Below are 16,154 nucleotides of genomic sequence, written 5' to 3' on the forward strand. Positions count from 1 at the left end.
TAGCAGAATATAAGGTCAAGAGCATGACCCTCGGTGTGGGTAGGTGAGTCGGTCCACTGAGAGAGACCAAAAGAAGCTGTTAGAGAGAGAAGTTTAGAGGTGGCAGCAGAAGCAGAGTTGTCAATGGGGATGTTGAAGTCCCCTAAAATGAGAGCAGGTGTCTCACTGGAGAGAAAGTATGGAAGCCAGGCAGCAAAGTGATCCAAGAAGGTGGAGTAGGGTCCTGGGGGGGCGATATATGACAGCAACACGCAGAGAGATTGGAGAAAACAAACGTATGCTGTGGACTTCAAAAGAAGTGAAGGAGAGAGAAGTCGGTGTAGTTAGATTTTGAAACCTACATTTGGGGGAGAGAAGAAATCCCACCCCACCGCCATGACGGCCATCCGGTCTAGGAGTGTGAGTATGTGAGAAGCCTCCATAGCAGAGGGCAGCAGGTGAAGCAGTGTCTGAGGGGGAGAGCCATGTTTCAGTGATTGCAAGAAGGTGAAGGGATTTAGCTATAAAGAGGTCATGGACTGCTGTGAGTTTATCGCAGATTGACCGTGCATTCCAGAGGGCACATGAGAAAGGCAGGGAGGGTGCTGGTTTTATGTGAATTAGGTTTGCAAGATTAGAAGTGTGTAAAGACTGAGAGACTGGAAAAGACCTTGTTGAATGCCTGAGAGTAGGAATAAGTGAGGGTACAAATGAGTGAGTTGGACCAGGGTTAGGGGAGATATCCCCAGCTGCAAGTAACAGTAATAATGAGAGTGAGACAAGGTGTGACCTAGATTTGACAGTGCGAGCAGTGTATTGTTTGATGGGATGAGAGGGGATAATAGATTTAACAATACAAGATAGTGTGCTTAGATTGAGAGAGGGTGATGGGAGCAGTGAAGAGGAGATTTCAATTTCAGGATAGTTTGATGGATGTTGGAGTGCAGAGGATATATGCAGAAGTATAGAGGAGAGAGAGAAAAAGAAGGCAATCAGATTAAACATAGTTGGACAGTATAATCCGGTTTATCTTGTTGATAGAAGAATTGTTGAGCAGTGATGTCCAGTGTTTGCTTGGAGATTCCAGTCCAACTCTGATCCAACTGCTGTTCAACTCTGTCTAACTCTACTGTATATGTTGTACTTAAACTTTCTGTACTTTAACTTGATGGACTTAAGTTGTTAAATCTGCCATGGCTCTCCTGCCATGCTCACCCCTGCTATGCTTCCCCTAGAATGAATGTCCTGATATACAGCAAGAGGGTCACATGGGTGAGGGCCAGCAATTGATTAATTGCTGATCTTTCCTGCTGTTAGGGTAAGAGGTTGGAGAAATCCCAAACCGGCACTGTCCCACGGCGTCCAAGGGGTCTCCGCCATCTTCTTCCTTCTTCTTCTTCTTCTGCTGTACGTGTGCGCTGCTGTGGCTCTCTTCCAGGACCGACTTCCGGTTTCGTGACGTCACTTCCGGAAGTGACGTCACTTAGCAACCGAGGAGTCTTGAGATGGCGTCGGTAGTGCGGCTTCATTTGCCAGCTGCATCTCCAAGGGAACGGACATCTTTTGGCTGCTCTCTCTTCACTGCTGACAGGAACACGCTGCTGACAGGAACAGGCTGCTGAATCTTCACGCAGGACAGGATCTCTGCTTCACTTTTGGGTCATCTGATCTGAGGTCTGTTATTTTGGTCCTGATCTGAGGTCTGTTATTTTGGTTCCACAGAAAGGGGGGGCCGCCTGGTCTGGGGTCTGGATTCATTATTGGTACATATAGCAGGGGGGCCGCCTGGTCTGGGGTCTGATTTTATTATTGGTACATATAGCAGGGGGGATACCTGGTCTGGGGTCTGGTTTTATTATTGGTACATATAGCAGGGGGGGATACCTGGTCTGGGGTCTGATTTTATTATTGGTACATTTAGCAGGGGGGATACCTGGTCTGGGGTCTGGTTTTATTATTGGTACATATAGCAGGGGGGCCGCCTGGTCTGGGGTCTGATTTTATTATTGGTACATATAGCGGGGGGGCCACCTGGTCTGGGGTCTGGTTTTATTTTTGGTACATAAAGCAGGGGGGCCACCTGGTCTGGGGTCTGGATTTATTATTGCTGCAATAAAGCATGGGGGATACCTGGTCTCGGGTCTGGTTTTATTATTGGTACATATAGCAGGGGGGCCACCTGGTCTGGGGTCTGGATTTATTATTGCTGCAATAAAGCATGGGGGATACCTGGTCTGGGGTCTGTATTTATTATTGCTGCAATAAAGCATGGGGGATACCTGGTCTCGGGTCTGGTTTTATTATTGGTACATATAGCAGGGGGGATACCTGGTCTGGGGTCTGGTTTTATTATTGGTACATATAGCAGGGGGGACACCTGGTCTGGGGTCTGGATTTATTATTGGTACATATAGCAGGGGGGCCGCCTGGTCTGGGGTCTGATTTTATTATTGGTACATATAGCAGGGGGGATACCTGGTCTGGGGTCTGGTTTTATTATTGGTACATATAGCAGGGGGGATACCTGGTCTGGGGTCTGGATTTATTATTGGTACATATAGCAGGGGGGATACTAATAGCTGCATAGAGTGGGGGGCACATGGTTACTGCAGTAGATAGGGGGGCTCTGTGGTCTGATATTACTATTATTAGTGCATACATTGGGGCCACATGCATTGTATTGCAGACATCCTATTAGTGTATGTGGTGAGATGCCACATGTCTGGGGCCCTCTAATCCTCTCATTGTCTGGGTTCTGCTGATACAATAGTATATGTCACAGGTGTCTACAGGTCTGGGGTCCTCTAATCCTCTCATTGTCTGGGTTCTGATGATACAATAGTATATGTCACAGGTGTCTACAGGTCTGGGGCCCTCTAATCCTCTCATTGTCTGGGTTCTGATGATATTGTCATTGCCTTTAGCTATTGCTAATTTGGGCCATGGTCTGGGGTCTGTATTTATTATTGGTACATATAGCAGGGGGGCCACCTGGTCTGGGGTCTGTATTTATTATTGGTACATATAGCAGGGGGGGCCGTCTGGTATGGGGTCTGTTTGTTCTTTACACATTTTATAAATAATTTTCTATGTTGTGCTTATAGGGATTGGATACTTCATCTGAATCGCTCCACCTAGATCGCTTTGCTTGGATCGTCTTCACAGATCGATTCTGTTGCATCTTCCTGACTTCAACTTGGATCGCTTCACTTCTACTATTATTGGATACATTGGGAGGGGGGGCACCTGGTCTATAACTGATAACTGTTCTTCACACAATTTGTGGTATATGTATATCAATACAATTTTCTAAATAAGTTTCTGCATTGCAGCTCACTGGGATTTGATCGCTTCTTCTGGAACGCTTCACTTGGATCGCTTCTTCTGGAACACTTCACTTGGATCACGTTACTTGGATCATCTTCACAGATCGAATCGGTTGCATCTTCCTCGTTTCCAGAGTTCCTTTGACAATCAACTCTGCATCAATTTCGGGTCCCCACTGATCTGAGGTCTGTTATTATGGTACCATTTGTGTGATAGGCATTCATTCGAATTGATGTATTTCATCCAGTCTGGGGTCAGCCGCTAATATTATAGAATACAATGGGGGGGGGGTCTGCTATAACTAAAGGCATCACTTACTAATAATATATTATATTGTTCTATACATATTTTACTAGTGTTTTTTTTTGGGGGGGGGGCATGGTACGGGTCTTCTATAAGTATATGTGCCTTACTTACTGATAAATTTTGTCGTTTACACATTTTGTGGTATATATGTCAATAACCTTTTCTGAATACATTTCTATATTGCACTCCCAGGGATTGGATTGCTTCTTCTGGATCACTTCGTCTGGATTGCTTCTTCTGGAACGCTTCACTTGGATCGTGTTACCTGGATCATCTTCGCAGATCGAATCCGTTGCATCTTTCCAGGTTTTCTTTGACAGTCAACTGGACTTCACTTTCGGGTCCTCTCTGATCTGAGGTCTGTTATTTTGGTACCACTTGTGTGATGGGCATTTCTTCGAATTGATGTATTTCATCAGGTCTGGTATCAGCCGCTACTATTATAGAATACACTGGGGGGGGGGGGTCTGCTATAACTAAAGGCATCACTTACAAATAATAAATTATATTGTTCTTTACATATTTTGTGGTAAATATATCAATAAAATGTTATAAAAGACACAATGAACTGCGTTTTACTAGTGTGTTTTTTGGGGGAGGGGCTGCTACTACTTACATTCTTTGGAGGGGGTGGAACATAGTCTGGGATCAGTTATTACTGTAATGGGGCCAAAGGTCTGGGGTCTGCTACAATTATTATTATTTCATACATGGGTGGGACCCATGGTCTGGGGTCTGCTATAACAATAAGTGCATCACTGAAAAATATAACTATAATGATAAATGTTAGATAAATGTTATTGTTCTTTACACATTTTCTGGTAAATATACAGTATAAATAAAATTTTATAAATAGACACAATGAACTGTGTTTTACTAGTGTTTTATTATCAAAACAAGGGTGAAGGGAGGAGTCAAGGCAGAGATTATCGGGGTCACTTCCACATGGTGCAAGTGCGTGGGTACACCGTTGTAGGTGTATACTATAACAATGCTGATTTTGGGTACATGCTTATATAGATTTTTTTTTTTCCTTAGTAGAAATCATGCCCAGCTGCATTGTGAGTGGCTGCTCTCACTGCAGTGGCAAAAAGTCCTCTAAAGGCATCATAATGCACACCTTTCCAGTATGTCTAATGAAGATTAAAAGGTGGCTTCGTCAGATCGCACTACATACAAATCAAGATTTTGGTGAGATTGACGGATTTGCCCAAACGATATTGGATAACAAGAAAGTGAGTTCTTATCGTGTATGCAGTGATCACTTTAGTAACGAAAGCTATAAAGTGAGAAGATCACTAAAAGCTGATGCCGTACCAAGCATTTTCAAAAGTTTATCAAGTTACAAGAAGCACCAAAAGAATAACTCCTCTTCGGTTTGTGATCAACCCTCACTATCAGCCACACACTCTTCTTCAGTTTGTGATCAACCCTCACTAACAGCCACGCACTCTTCTTCAGTTTGTGAACAACCGCTACTAACCTCCACACAAGTTAAAATCGTTGATGCCAGCACAGGCACCGAAGCACATCTTTTCCAAATGGATAAAGCGGTACAATGGCCAGAATATGAGTTCAACACAGAAGGAGAGGAGTGGAAGGTTGAACATGATCATATCTATGACACACGTCCAAGAATACTACAATCAACCCCAATGAAAAGGTTTAGAAATTCCCAGCCATTAATGAATGTTGGCTCCTTGCATGACACTGCAATGTCACCAAACCTTCACAGCTCTGTACATGAAGACCTAAGTTGTACAGTAACATCAAAGTGCTCCACAGCTTCTGACCCAGAATATGTTCCAGACAAAGATGAGTGTAATGAATTTTCAGTAACTGACACATCAACTGTTATTTATCCCTGGCTGAAGTAGTCCTGTCAAAGACAATGACAAAGGACTTTGAGCACATGACAAAATTTCGCCACACTGGAGCATTGGAAGTATATAACAGCTTTTCCCTAAAGTACCGGTCTAAAAGAATCCATTTTACAATGGATGGAATGGAGGCCCGCACGAAGCTTGCAGCTCTAGCCCATAATGCAAATGTGCATAGACCACAAGCTCGTGTTCGATTGCCCAGTGAGGGAGGGGACCCTGTTGGTTCACTTCGACATAGACTTGTGTTTCCCAAATTCAAAAAGAAATGGGTTGCTAAAGCACTATATGAGCCCACAACCAATGCACATGTATTTCCAATGTTGGTGGATGTGCTCAGATTACTGGAGGGCAAATTGACCCATAGTTGGTATCCCAGAAACAGCACTATGCCGGACAACATTGCAACAGAAGAGAGACCAGATAAAAGTTTGACTGTTCAGCATCATTTGTCAAGATTTCAAAACTGATGTATGTTCTAGTGAATGTTACAGTACTTGTGAAATTTAATTGTTGCTAAGCGATGTTTGTAATGTGTTCCAGTGTACTTTATGAAACCTGTATTGTAACGATCTAAGCACCCCCTGTTGTAAAAAAAACTGTATGATAAAATGTAGACCCCTGACCCTGTATATGCCAGCTGTATGCACTAATAAAATTAGCAGACCCTGTAGCCCAAAGCACTTTGCAGACTTAGTAACAGCTGACCCCCCCCAACGGTCTGTGCACTTATAGTAACAGCTGACAGCTGACCCCCCCACAACGCTCTGTGCACTTATAGTAACAGCTGACCCCCCCACAACGCTCTGTGCACTTATAGTAACAGCTGACAGCTGACCCCCCCACAACGCTCTGTGCACTTATAGTAACAGCTGACACCCCCCCAACGGTCTGTGCACTTATAGTAACAGCTGACAGCTGACCCCCCCCAACGGTCTGTGCACTTATAGTAACAGCTGACAGCTGACCCCCCCACAACGCTCTGTGCACTTATAGTAACAGCTGACCCCCCCACAACGCTCTGTGCACTTATAGTAACAGCTGACCCCCCCACAACGGTCTGTGCACTTATAGTAACAGCTGACAGCTGACCCCCCCACAACGCTCTGTGCACTTATAGTAACAGCTGACCCCCCCACAACGCTCTGTGCACTTATAGTAACAGCTGACCCCCCCACAACGCTCTGTGCACTTATAGTAACAGCTGACAGCTGACCCCCCCACAACGCTCTGTGTACTTAGTAACAGCTGACCCCCCCACAACGCTCTGTGCACTTATAGTAACAGCTGACACCCCCCCCAACCTCTGCCGCTAATGGTAAATGAACAGTACTTGTGAAATGTAATTGTTGCTAAGCGATGTTTGTAATGTGTTCCAGTGTACTTTATGAAACCTGTCTTGTAACGATCTAAGCACCCCCTGTATGATAAAATGTAGACCCCTATGTTCCCAACTGCATTTTAGGAAACTTGTGTTACAAATACTTGTGTGTATATATGTCCACTGTATCATGTTGTTTGATTAAAAGAAGAACAAAGAACTAATGTTTGTACGTTTTTTATTGGAAAAAATCAAAGAATAATAAATACTACAAATTCAAACATCAATGACAAATAAACAATCACAAAAGTCATCAGTCCAGAGCCATATCAAAAGCATTATAGTCAAATGCCTGTAGAAATCCTCTGTATCGTCCTTTGGGGTCTGGATAAGAGCTGCGGACTTTTTGAACGACACAGGCTGGAATAGGCACACGTTTCTTGGGCCCTAAGAAGCCATAAATCCAGGCGATGAATGACCGATAGGAAGTCTGTCGTAATTTTCTGTAGAAGAAAGAGAGGATTAGTGATCTGTACAAAAATGTTGCTCTGCACTAGTCATCACGCGCCAAGGGGATAGGTCGTGTGACATTATTTTATATAGGGCCAACACTGGCAGGACTTTATGGAGCAAACCGTTGTTGGAGCTAAAGTGGATAAAAAAAACCATGACCAATTGTGCCATTTACAAAGCAGTTTTGTCTAGAACAGATGTTCTTCACATAAGGAAGTTCAACTTTGGCTCCCGCACACCCGGTGCACAAACGTAGAGGATGGGCCGCCTTACAAACAATCTAGCAGAAAGAATCCCAAGGTTTATTGCGAAGTGCAACGTTTCGGGACGCCCCTTTCTCAAGCATGCTTGAGAAAGGGGCATGACTACGAAACGTTGCACTTCGCAATAAACACGCAAGGCAGCTTGCTTGCATTTATCCTGCGTGCCTTGGGATTCTTTCTGCTTGGCATAAGGAAAACACACCAAAATGATTCACATAATCCTCAATCTATAGGTAAAAGTCAGATGAACTTGCCTGTTGTGGCTGCTTATTCCACCTGTGGGGCGTTGCATGTTCCAAAATATTTGCAAGTATTCCAGGTGGGATTTACGTAAACACCTCTTCCATGCTTCCATGCAACAAGAGGATTCCTCCACAGTTTTCATGGGCACACAATTGCCACACCTACACCACTCAGTTGTCCCAATTTGATTATCTGCTGTTTGATGGTGATGTCCACTTGGTCTGTCGCGCACACTTGGTCTGTCGCGCACACTTGGTGTGTCTCGCACTGGCTCATTGCCAAAACATGTCGGATCACCTTGCCCTTGGGATTGCTACAAAAAATAGAACACAGGTTAGTCAGAACAAATTCAAATGTATGAAAAGGGAGGAATCCGTTTCCAATCATATATTATATACTAGCACTAAGTTCTTTGTGCTTCAGGTTCCTTTTCATTCAATAGAATTAGTTTCTTTGGTGCCATATTCTAAAAATGTAAGAGTATATAATATGAACAACAAGACAGAACAAATACTCTGCTTTCTTCCCCCCCCCCAATATAGAGCCTTCAGCCCCTCATACACAGTCTTTAGCCCCCCCAATATACAGTCTTCCCCAAGAACAGCTTTCAGCCCCCACAAAGCCACCCCCCATTTGTCTCTCTACCCTCACAGCAGCCTCTCTTTCCCCACAGCAGTCTCTCCCACCCACAGCATTTGTCTCTCACCCAGTCTCTCTCGGCCCACAGCAGTCTCTCCTCCAGCAGTCCCCCCCCCACAGTAGTCTCTTTCCCCACAGCATTTGTCTCTCACCAAGTCTCTCTCGGCCCACAGCAGTCTCTCCTCCAGCAGTCCCCCCCCCACAGTAGTCTCTTTCCCCACAGCAGTCTCTTTCCCCACAGCATTTGTCTCTTACCCAGTCTCTCCTCCAGCAGTCTCTCTGTCAGCCAGCAGTCTCCCCCCACAGCATTTGTCTCTTACCCAGTCTCTCCTCCAGCAGTCTCTCTCTCAGCCAGCAGTCTCTCACCCAGTCTCTCTTCACCCACAGCAGTCTCTGCCCCCCACAGTAGTCTCTTTCCCCACAGCATTTGTCTCTTACCCAGTCTCTCCTCCAGCAGTCTCTCTCTCAGCCAGCAGTCTCTCACCCAGTCTCTCTTCAGCCACAGCAGTCTCTGCCCCCCCACAGTAGTCTCTTTCCCCACAGCAGTCTCTTTCCCCACAGCATTTGTCTCTTACCCAGTCTCTCCTCCAGCAGTCTCTCTCTCAGCCAGCAGTCTCTCACCCAGTCTCTGCCCCCCCACAGTAGTCTCTTTCCCCACAGCAGTCTCTCTCACCCACAGCATTTGTCTCTCACCCAGTCTCTCTTCACCCACAGCAGTCTCTGCCCCCCCACAGTAGTCTCTTTCCCCACAGCAGTCTCTCTCACCCACAGCATTTGTCTCTTACCCAGTCTCTCCTCCAGCAGTCTCTCTCACCCACAGCATTTGTCTCTCACCCAGTCTCTCTTCACCCACAGCAGTCTCTGCCCCCCCCACAGTAGTCTCTTTCCCCACAGTAGTCTCTTTCCCCACAGCAGTCTCTTTCCCCACAGCATTTGTCTCTTACCCAGTCTCTCCTCCAGCAGTCTCTCTGTCAGCCAGCAGTCTCCCCCCCCACAGCATTTGTCTCTTACCCAGTCTCTCCTCCAGCAGTCTCTCTCTCTCAGCCAGCAGTCTCTCACCCAGTCTCTCTTCACCCACAGCAGTCTCTGCCCCCCCACAGTAGTCTCTTTCCCCACAGCATTTGTTTCTTACCCAGTCTCTCCTCCAGCAGTCTCTCTCTCAGCCAGCAGTCTCTCACCCAGTCTCTGCCCCCCCACAGTAGTCTCTTTCCCCACAGCAGTCTCTCTCACCCACAGCATTTGTCTCTCACCCAGTCTCTCTTCACCCACAGCAGTCTCTGCCCCCCACAGTAGTCTCTTTCCCCACAGCAGTCTCTCTCACCCACAGCATTTGTCTCTTACCCAGTCTCTCCTCCAGCAGTCTCTCTCACCCACAGCATTTGTCTCTCACCCAGTCTCTCTTCACCCACAGCAGTCTCTGCCCCCCCCCACAGTAGTCTCTTTCCCCACAGCAGTCTCTTTCCCCACAGCATTTGTCTCTTACCCAGTCTCTCCTCCAGCAGTCTCTCTGTCAGCCAGCAGTCTCCCCCCCACAGCATTTGTCTCTTACCCAGTCTCTCCTCCAGCAGTCTCTCTCTCAGCCAGCAGTCTCTCACCCAGTGTCTCTTCACCCACAGCAGTCTCTGCCCCCCCACAGTAGTCTCTTTCCCCACAGCATTTGTCTCTTACCCAGTCTCTCCTCCAGCAGTCTCTCTCTCAGCCAGCAGTCTCTCACCCAGTCTCTCTTCACCCACAGCAGTCTCTGCCCCCCCACAGTAGTCTCTTTCCCCACAGCATTTGTCTCTCTCTCAGCCAGCAGTCTCTCACCCAGTCTCTCTTCACCCACAGCAGTCTCTGCCCCCCCACAGTAGTCTCTTTCCCCACAGCAGTCTCTTTCCCCACAGCATTTGTCTCTTACCCAGTCTCTCCTCCAGCAGTCTCTCTCTCAGCCAGCAGTCTCTCACCCAGTCTCTGCCCCCCCCACAGTAGTCTCTTTCCCCACAGCAGTCTCTCTCCCCACAGCAGTCTTTCTCACCCACAGCATTTGTCTCTCACCCAGTCTCTCTTCACCCACAGCAGTCTCTGCCCCCCCACAGTAGTCTCTTTCCCCACAGCAGTCTCTCTCACCCACAGCATTTGTCTCTTACCCAGTCTCTCCTCCAGCAGTCGTTCTCTCAGCCAGCAGTCTCTCTTCACCCACAGCAGTCTCTGCCCCCCCACAGTAGTCTCTTTCCCCACAGCAGTCTCTTTCCCCACAGCATTTGTCTCTTACCCAGTCTCTCCTCCAGCAGTCTCTCTCTCATCCAGCAGTCTCTCACCCAGTCTCTGCCCCCCACAGTAGTCTCTTTCCCCACAGCATTTGTCTCTTACCCAGTCTCTCCTCCAGCAGTTTCTCTCTCAGCCAGCAGTCTCTCACCCAGTCTCTGCCCCCCCACAGTAGTCTCTTTCCCCACAGCATTTGTCTCTTACCCAGTCTCTCCTCCAGCAGTCTCTCACCCAGTCTCTGCCCCCCCACAGTAGTCTCTTTCCCCACAGCATTTGTCTCTTACCCAGTCTCTCCTCCAGCAGTCTCTCTCTCAGCCAGCAGTCTCTCTTCACCCACAGCAGTCTCTGCCCCCCCCACAGTAGTCTCTTTCCCCACAGCAGTCTCTCTCACCCACAGCATTTGTCTCTTACCCAGTCTCTCCTCCAGCAGTCTCTCTCTCAGCCAGCAGTCTCTCACCCAGTCTCTGCCCCCCCCACAGTAGTCTCTTTCCCCACAGCAGTCTCTCTCACCCACAGCATTTGTCTCTTACCCAGTCTCTCCTCCAGCAGTCTCTCTCTCAGCCAGCAGTCTCTCACCCAGTCTCTCTTCACCCACAGCAGTCTCTGCCCCCCCACAGTAGTCTCTTTCCCCACAGCAGTCTCTCTCACCCACAGCATTTGTCTCTTACCCAGTCTCTCCTCCAGCAGTCTCTCTCTCAGCCAGCAGTCTCTCACCCAGTCTCTGCCCCCCCCACAGTAGTCTCTTTCCCCACAGCAGTCTCTCCCACCCACAGCATTTGTCTCTCACCCAGTCTCTCTCGGCCCACAGCAGTCTCTCCTCCAGCAGTCCCCCCCTACAGTAGTCTATTTCCCCACAGCAGTCTCTTTCCCCACAGCATTTGTCTCTCACCCAGTCTCTCTCGGCCCACAGCAGTCTCTCCTCCAGCAGTCCCCCCCCCACAGTAGTCTCTTTCCCCACAGCATTTGTCTCTTACCCAGTCTCTCCTCCAGCAGTCTCTCTCTCAGCCAGCAGTCTCTCACCCAGTCTCTGCCCCCCCCACAGTAGTCTCTTTCCCCACAGCAGTCTCTTTCCCCACAGCATTTGTCTCTTACCCAGTCTCTCCTCCAGCAGTCTCTCTCTCAGCCAGCAGTCTCTCTTCACCCACAGCAGTCTCTGCCCCCCCACAGTAGTCTCTTTCCCCACAGCAGTCTCTCTCACCCACAGCATTTGTCTCTTACCCAGTCTCTCCTCCAGCAGTCTCTCTCTCAGCCAGCAGTCTCTCACCCAGTCTCTGCCCCCCCCCACAGTAGTCTCTTTCCCCACAGCAGTCTCTTTCCCCACAGCATTTGTCTCTTACCCAGTCTCTCCTCCAGCAGTCTCTCTCTCAGCCAGCAGTCTCTCACCCAGTCTCTGCCCCCCCCACAGTAGTCTCTTTCCCCACAGCAGTCTCTCTCATCCACAGTATTTGTCTCTCACCCAGTCTCTCTCGACCCACAGCAGTCTCTCCTCCAGCAGTCCCCCCCCCCACAGTAGTCTCTTTCCCCACAGCATTTGTCTCTTACCCAGTCTCTCCTCCAGCAGTCTCTCTCTCAGCCAGCAGTCTCACCATTTTTCTCACCCAGTCTCTCTCCCCCTAGCCTTTCTGTCCCTCTCCCAGCTCTTTTGTCCAGCCATTCTGTTCCCTTCCCCCCCCACAGCATTTCTCTCTCTCTCACCAGCAGACTCTCTTGCCCAAACCTTTCTTTTCCATCCAGAATCTGTTTCCCCCCCCCCTTTCTGTTGCTCTTTTGCCAAGGCGTTCGGTTTACTCACATGCAGCATTTTTTTTCCACACAGCAGCCCAGCAGCCTCTTGCCCCAGCATTTCTCTCTAGATATTATGTTGTATAAGTTATAAAACGCTACAGAGGGGCCAATTGACGATATGCCTGTGTGGTAGTAAATGCTTATGCAACATAATCCAGAATCTGTTTCTCTCTCCTCCCTCAGCCTTTCTGTTGCTCTTTTGCCAAGGCGTTCGTTTACTTACACGCAGCATTTTTTTTTTTTCTCACAGCAGCGCAGCCTCTCACCCCGCTCTTCTGTTCCCTCCCACCCTCCCAGTCTGCCTCCCCAACAGCCTTTACCTCCTTGTAGTGTATCTCTAGCGTCTCTCCCTCCCTGCAGCAGTTCGCTCGTGGACTCAGTAAGGCACGACCTTACCTCCTGGCTTCTCCTCTGTGTTCTGCGCGCTGTACTCTGACTTCCGGTTTGTCACTTCCGGTTTTGTGTGCAGGAACAAGACGGGAACGCGCACGCAGGGCGAACTGGTCGCCTTTTCGCCGTTCTACATGGTAATGTAGCAAGGCTATTTTGAATTTTTTTTAAAAAAACCCTGTGTAATTTATATGAATGTATTAGGGCATGGCTATTATTTTTAGCTTTTAGAATGGGATTTTTAAGTAAAATTTTTTGGTGTTACTGGTCCTTTAAACATGAACTGATTTATTGAACATACACAATCCTCAGTGGAGTATACAATAGAGCATGACAGGATTTGGTATCACATTGAATAAGCAATACTCACAGCACCTTTTGGTCAATATTAGTCCCCACAGGAAAGAGGACGTATTCAGCAGCAATAAAGGTACAACCAGCTTTCAGCCTTTCCCTAAGTGGAACCTGAGGGGAATCTATCTACCCTGTTCCTATACACTTAGTCCCTACTTCTGGGCTATTAGTACCCGGGATCTTAATACCTCTGACTCTCCTCGTCGGAGCCTGGAGCTGCTCAACTAAATAACCTGTCTATCTGTCACTCCTAGAGTGACCTATAATGGTGAGTAGCCTATTCTTACTAATCCTAAAATACTCAGATTCCACACAAACTCAGCCTGTTAGCTCAGGCTAGAGCCAGCACAAAATGGACACTGAAAGCATGGCTTCAGAGCAGAAAGAGCAAACAGTACCCCTCCCACCTGTATTTTAGGACCCAAATAGGTGTCCATAACATTGAGGGACTGCCTGCACAAAATACTAGGGGGTGGCTATTTTACACATCCCTACAACACTATTTGTCTTCATTCCATCCACAGCCCTCACCTCATGAATACAGTGCTGCACAATGCAGGCATTCAGCACATTGCTAATTTAAAGAAACTACAAAGTGAAAAAAGCAACCAATAAGTCTATAGGTAAACAACAACATTTCTTGAATTCCACTACATAAGCCATACTTTTATCGAAATCTGAATTTTTCTGATTATTTAATTTAAAAAAGTCCGACCAAACTAGAATCCATGATTTGACATTATTTAGTATTAAAAAAAGATAAATTTAAATCAGATCTGGGAAAAACTTGATAAAACCAAGCAAAAATCCGAACTGTACATTTTTTTCTGACTTTTTTCCCCAATCGCTTGATTTTTTAGGCTTTTTCCAGAAAAAGACTGAATTTTTCCGGATTTTTGCCCGAAAAGCCAGAAATAGTCATATTTTTAGTATAATTCCAGTGCAGACCACAGAAACTTTCAAATAGGACAGGGGTCTCTCACACTGACTTATATACAACCTTGGCAGGTCTGAAATGCCGGATTTTCAGATTCAGACCTTGGTGTATAATAAATCTTGAAAAATACAAGTTTTTTTTCCCTCTAAAAATTTAGATTTTATAGTAAAAAAAAAAAACTCGAGTTTTTAGCATTCGGACCATAATAAATAACCCCCTTAATGTTATGTTTGAGATAAACACCCCTTGAATCCTGCAGGATTCATCACCATGTCTCTTTCTCAGGTCCAAGCTCGTCTCCTGGAGTCTCGGCAGAGGACAGACCTGTTAGTGCGCTCCCTCCAGAGGTGCCTCGAGGAATTACCACATGATCACCCTAACAGATGTATCTTACTATAGCCTGCGCAGCTCTCCCTCCAGACTTGGTGCATCCTCTCCCCTAACTCCCTACAGCAGTGTGTCCAAACCTGCACCTCTCACAGGTAATCTTGCATATTAAATTGGAATGTGTCTTTTGAATTGTTAATTCCAAGCCTCATTCATGGCAAGATTAACAGAAATGATTTTTTTGAGATAGTGATGTCAATGATGACAACTACAAAGGAAAAATAATATAAATGCAGGTATAAAACATCATCATTTGTACAGCATATATCTCCTCCATTCACCAGCACCATCACATTTTCCTAAAACAAACAGCTCTCTCCTGGCAGTCATTTTCCCTCATATTATTAGTGACATTTTGTGGTTAGGATTGCCACCCGGCCGGTATTTTACCGGCCTAGCCAGTAAAATACCTGCCAAGGCCGGGGCCGGTATTACAAATTTACCGGCAATGTAGCTGCAGGTAAATTTGTAATACGATCAAAAGGAGCCCTCGGCCTGCCCCCAATCCCCTGCAATTTACCTTTTCTTTTGCCTCTTCTAGCGTCCGCGGGTCTCCGTTGCGTGGCCCCGCCCCTTTTGACGTCACATCCCGCCCCTTTTGACGTCACGTCCCACACATTTGAGGCCGGTAAAATTTTTTATAAAATGTGGCAACCCTAATCGTGGTATCCGAGGGGTTAAACAAGAGAATAGTCAAAGTCCAGGCAAAGTTTCAGGAGGCAGGCAGATCAGGTTCAAAGTCAGAGTTTCAGGCAGGAATCAGGATCAGGATAACAATAGCAAACACACCCAGGTTCTATAGCACAAGAAACCCATAAGTGGGTAGGGTTTCAGTGTCAAGGGCACCCTTTTATGACAAAAAGCCGGCACCAGTGAAGACATCATCATGCAGCGACACTGCACCCATGTGTTCAACATGGGCGCCGCCATCTTGGATTTCCATCGGCACCAGTGATGACGTCACCATGCAGCGACGCTGCACCCATGTGTTCAACATGGGCGCCACCATCTTGAATTTTCATTGCGACCGCCGAGAAGGTGAGCAGCGCCGTCGAGTGCTTCTGGCAGTCCTGACAGTACCCCCTCCCCCACGGGGGGCCAATGGACCACCAAGTCTTGGTTTCTGGGGAAACTGTTTGTAGAACTCCCTTACCAACCGAGGGGCATGAACATTCGAGTGTTTCTCCCAAGAGCATTCTTCTGGACTGAAGCCCTTCCAACTAATAAGGAATTGAAGAGAACCTCTGGAGATTCTGGAGTCTATGATCTTTTCCACCTCGTACTCTTGTTGACCATCCACGGAGATAGCAGAAGGGGGAGACAGATCAGCAGAGAAGAGATTGGAAATTGCTGGCTTCACTAGGGAAACATGAAACACTTTGGGAATTCGCATCGCAGGGGGAAGCTGAAGTCTAACGGCCACAGGATTGATGATTTCCATGATGGAGAATGGACCAACAAACTTTGGAAGGTACTTTCAAACAAATGTTTCCCGTGGATAACCACACCAACTTTGTATGGAGGAGAGGGTCTGAGCAGAAGTCTTGTGCACAAAGCACTCTTACAAAAGGGGGGTTGTGGGAGCA

General features: G+C 47.2%; 1 protein-coding gene and 1 long non-coding RNA gene across 6 annotated transcripts; one reads left to right on the plus strand and one right to left on the minus strand.

The window, feature by feature from the left end:
* Positions 1–1,587: 1,587 nt before the first annotated feature.
* LOC121402068 lies at positions 1,588–4,339 on the plus strand. The gene is made up of 3 exons (XR_005966512.1): positions 1,588–1,653; positions 3,084–3,491; positions 3,805–4,339. It is a non-coding gene; the product is annotated as an uncharacterized LOC121402068 (long non-coding RNA).
* A 2,695-nt stretch (positions 4,340–7,034) lies between these two features.
* LOC108712653 (P2X purinoceptor 7-like) lies at positions 7,035–13,636 on the minus strand. 5 transcript variants are annotated; one of them, XM_041588055.1, is made up of 3 exons: positions 12,508–12,799; positions 7,844–8,145; positions 7,035–7,316 (listed from the first exon to the last, which is right to left on the minus strand). In XM_041588055.1, the coding sequence occupies exons 1-3, from the start codon at positions 12,556–12,558 to the stop codon at positions 7,127–7,129; spliced, it is 543 nt and encodes a 180-aa protein (XP_041443989.1). In that variant the 5' UTR covers positions 12,559–12,799; the 3' UTR covers positions 7,035–7,126. The 5 variants fall into 5 exon arrangements, 3 of the variants coding, with proteins under 3 accessions (XP_041443989.1, XP_041443991.1, XP_041443990.1); XM_041588057.1 differs by lacking the exon at positions 12,508–12,799 and adding an exon at positions 12,411–12,457 and having other exon boundaries at positions 7,998–8,145; XM_041588056.1 differs by lacking the exon at positions 12,508–12,799 and adding an exon at positions 12,258–12,381 and having other exon boundaries at positions 7,998–8,145.
* Between the last annotated feature and the right edge of the window lie 2,518 nt (positions 13,637–16,154).

Source organism: Xenopus laevis, chromosome 3S (assembly GCF_017654675.1).
Source record: "Xenopus laevis strain J_2021 chromosome 3S, Xenopus_laevis_v10.1, whole genome shotgun sequence".
NCBI lineage: Eukaryota > Metazoa > Chordata > Amphibia > Anura > Pipidae > Xenopus > Xenopus laevis.

Bases quoted from the DNA above. Each gene is read 5' to 3' on its own strand.
- LOC108712653 (XM_041588055.1), bottom strand. From the start codon at position 12,558: ATGCTGGGGCAAGAGGCTGCTGGGCTGCTGTGTGGAAAAAAAATGCTG. The intron at 8,146-12,507 runs GTGAGTAAACCG...TATTTTTTGTAG, and splicing joins GTGGAAAAAAAATGCTGCAT to CAATCCCAAGGGCAAGGTGA. The intron at 7,317-7,843 runs GCAAGTTCATCT...TTTCTTCTACAG, and splicing joins GGAATAAGCAGCCACAACAG to AAAATTACGACAGACTTCCT.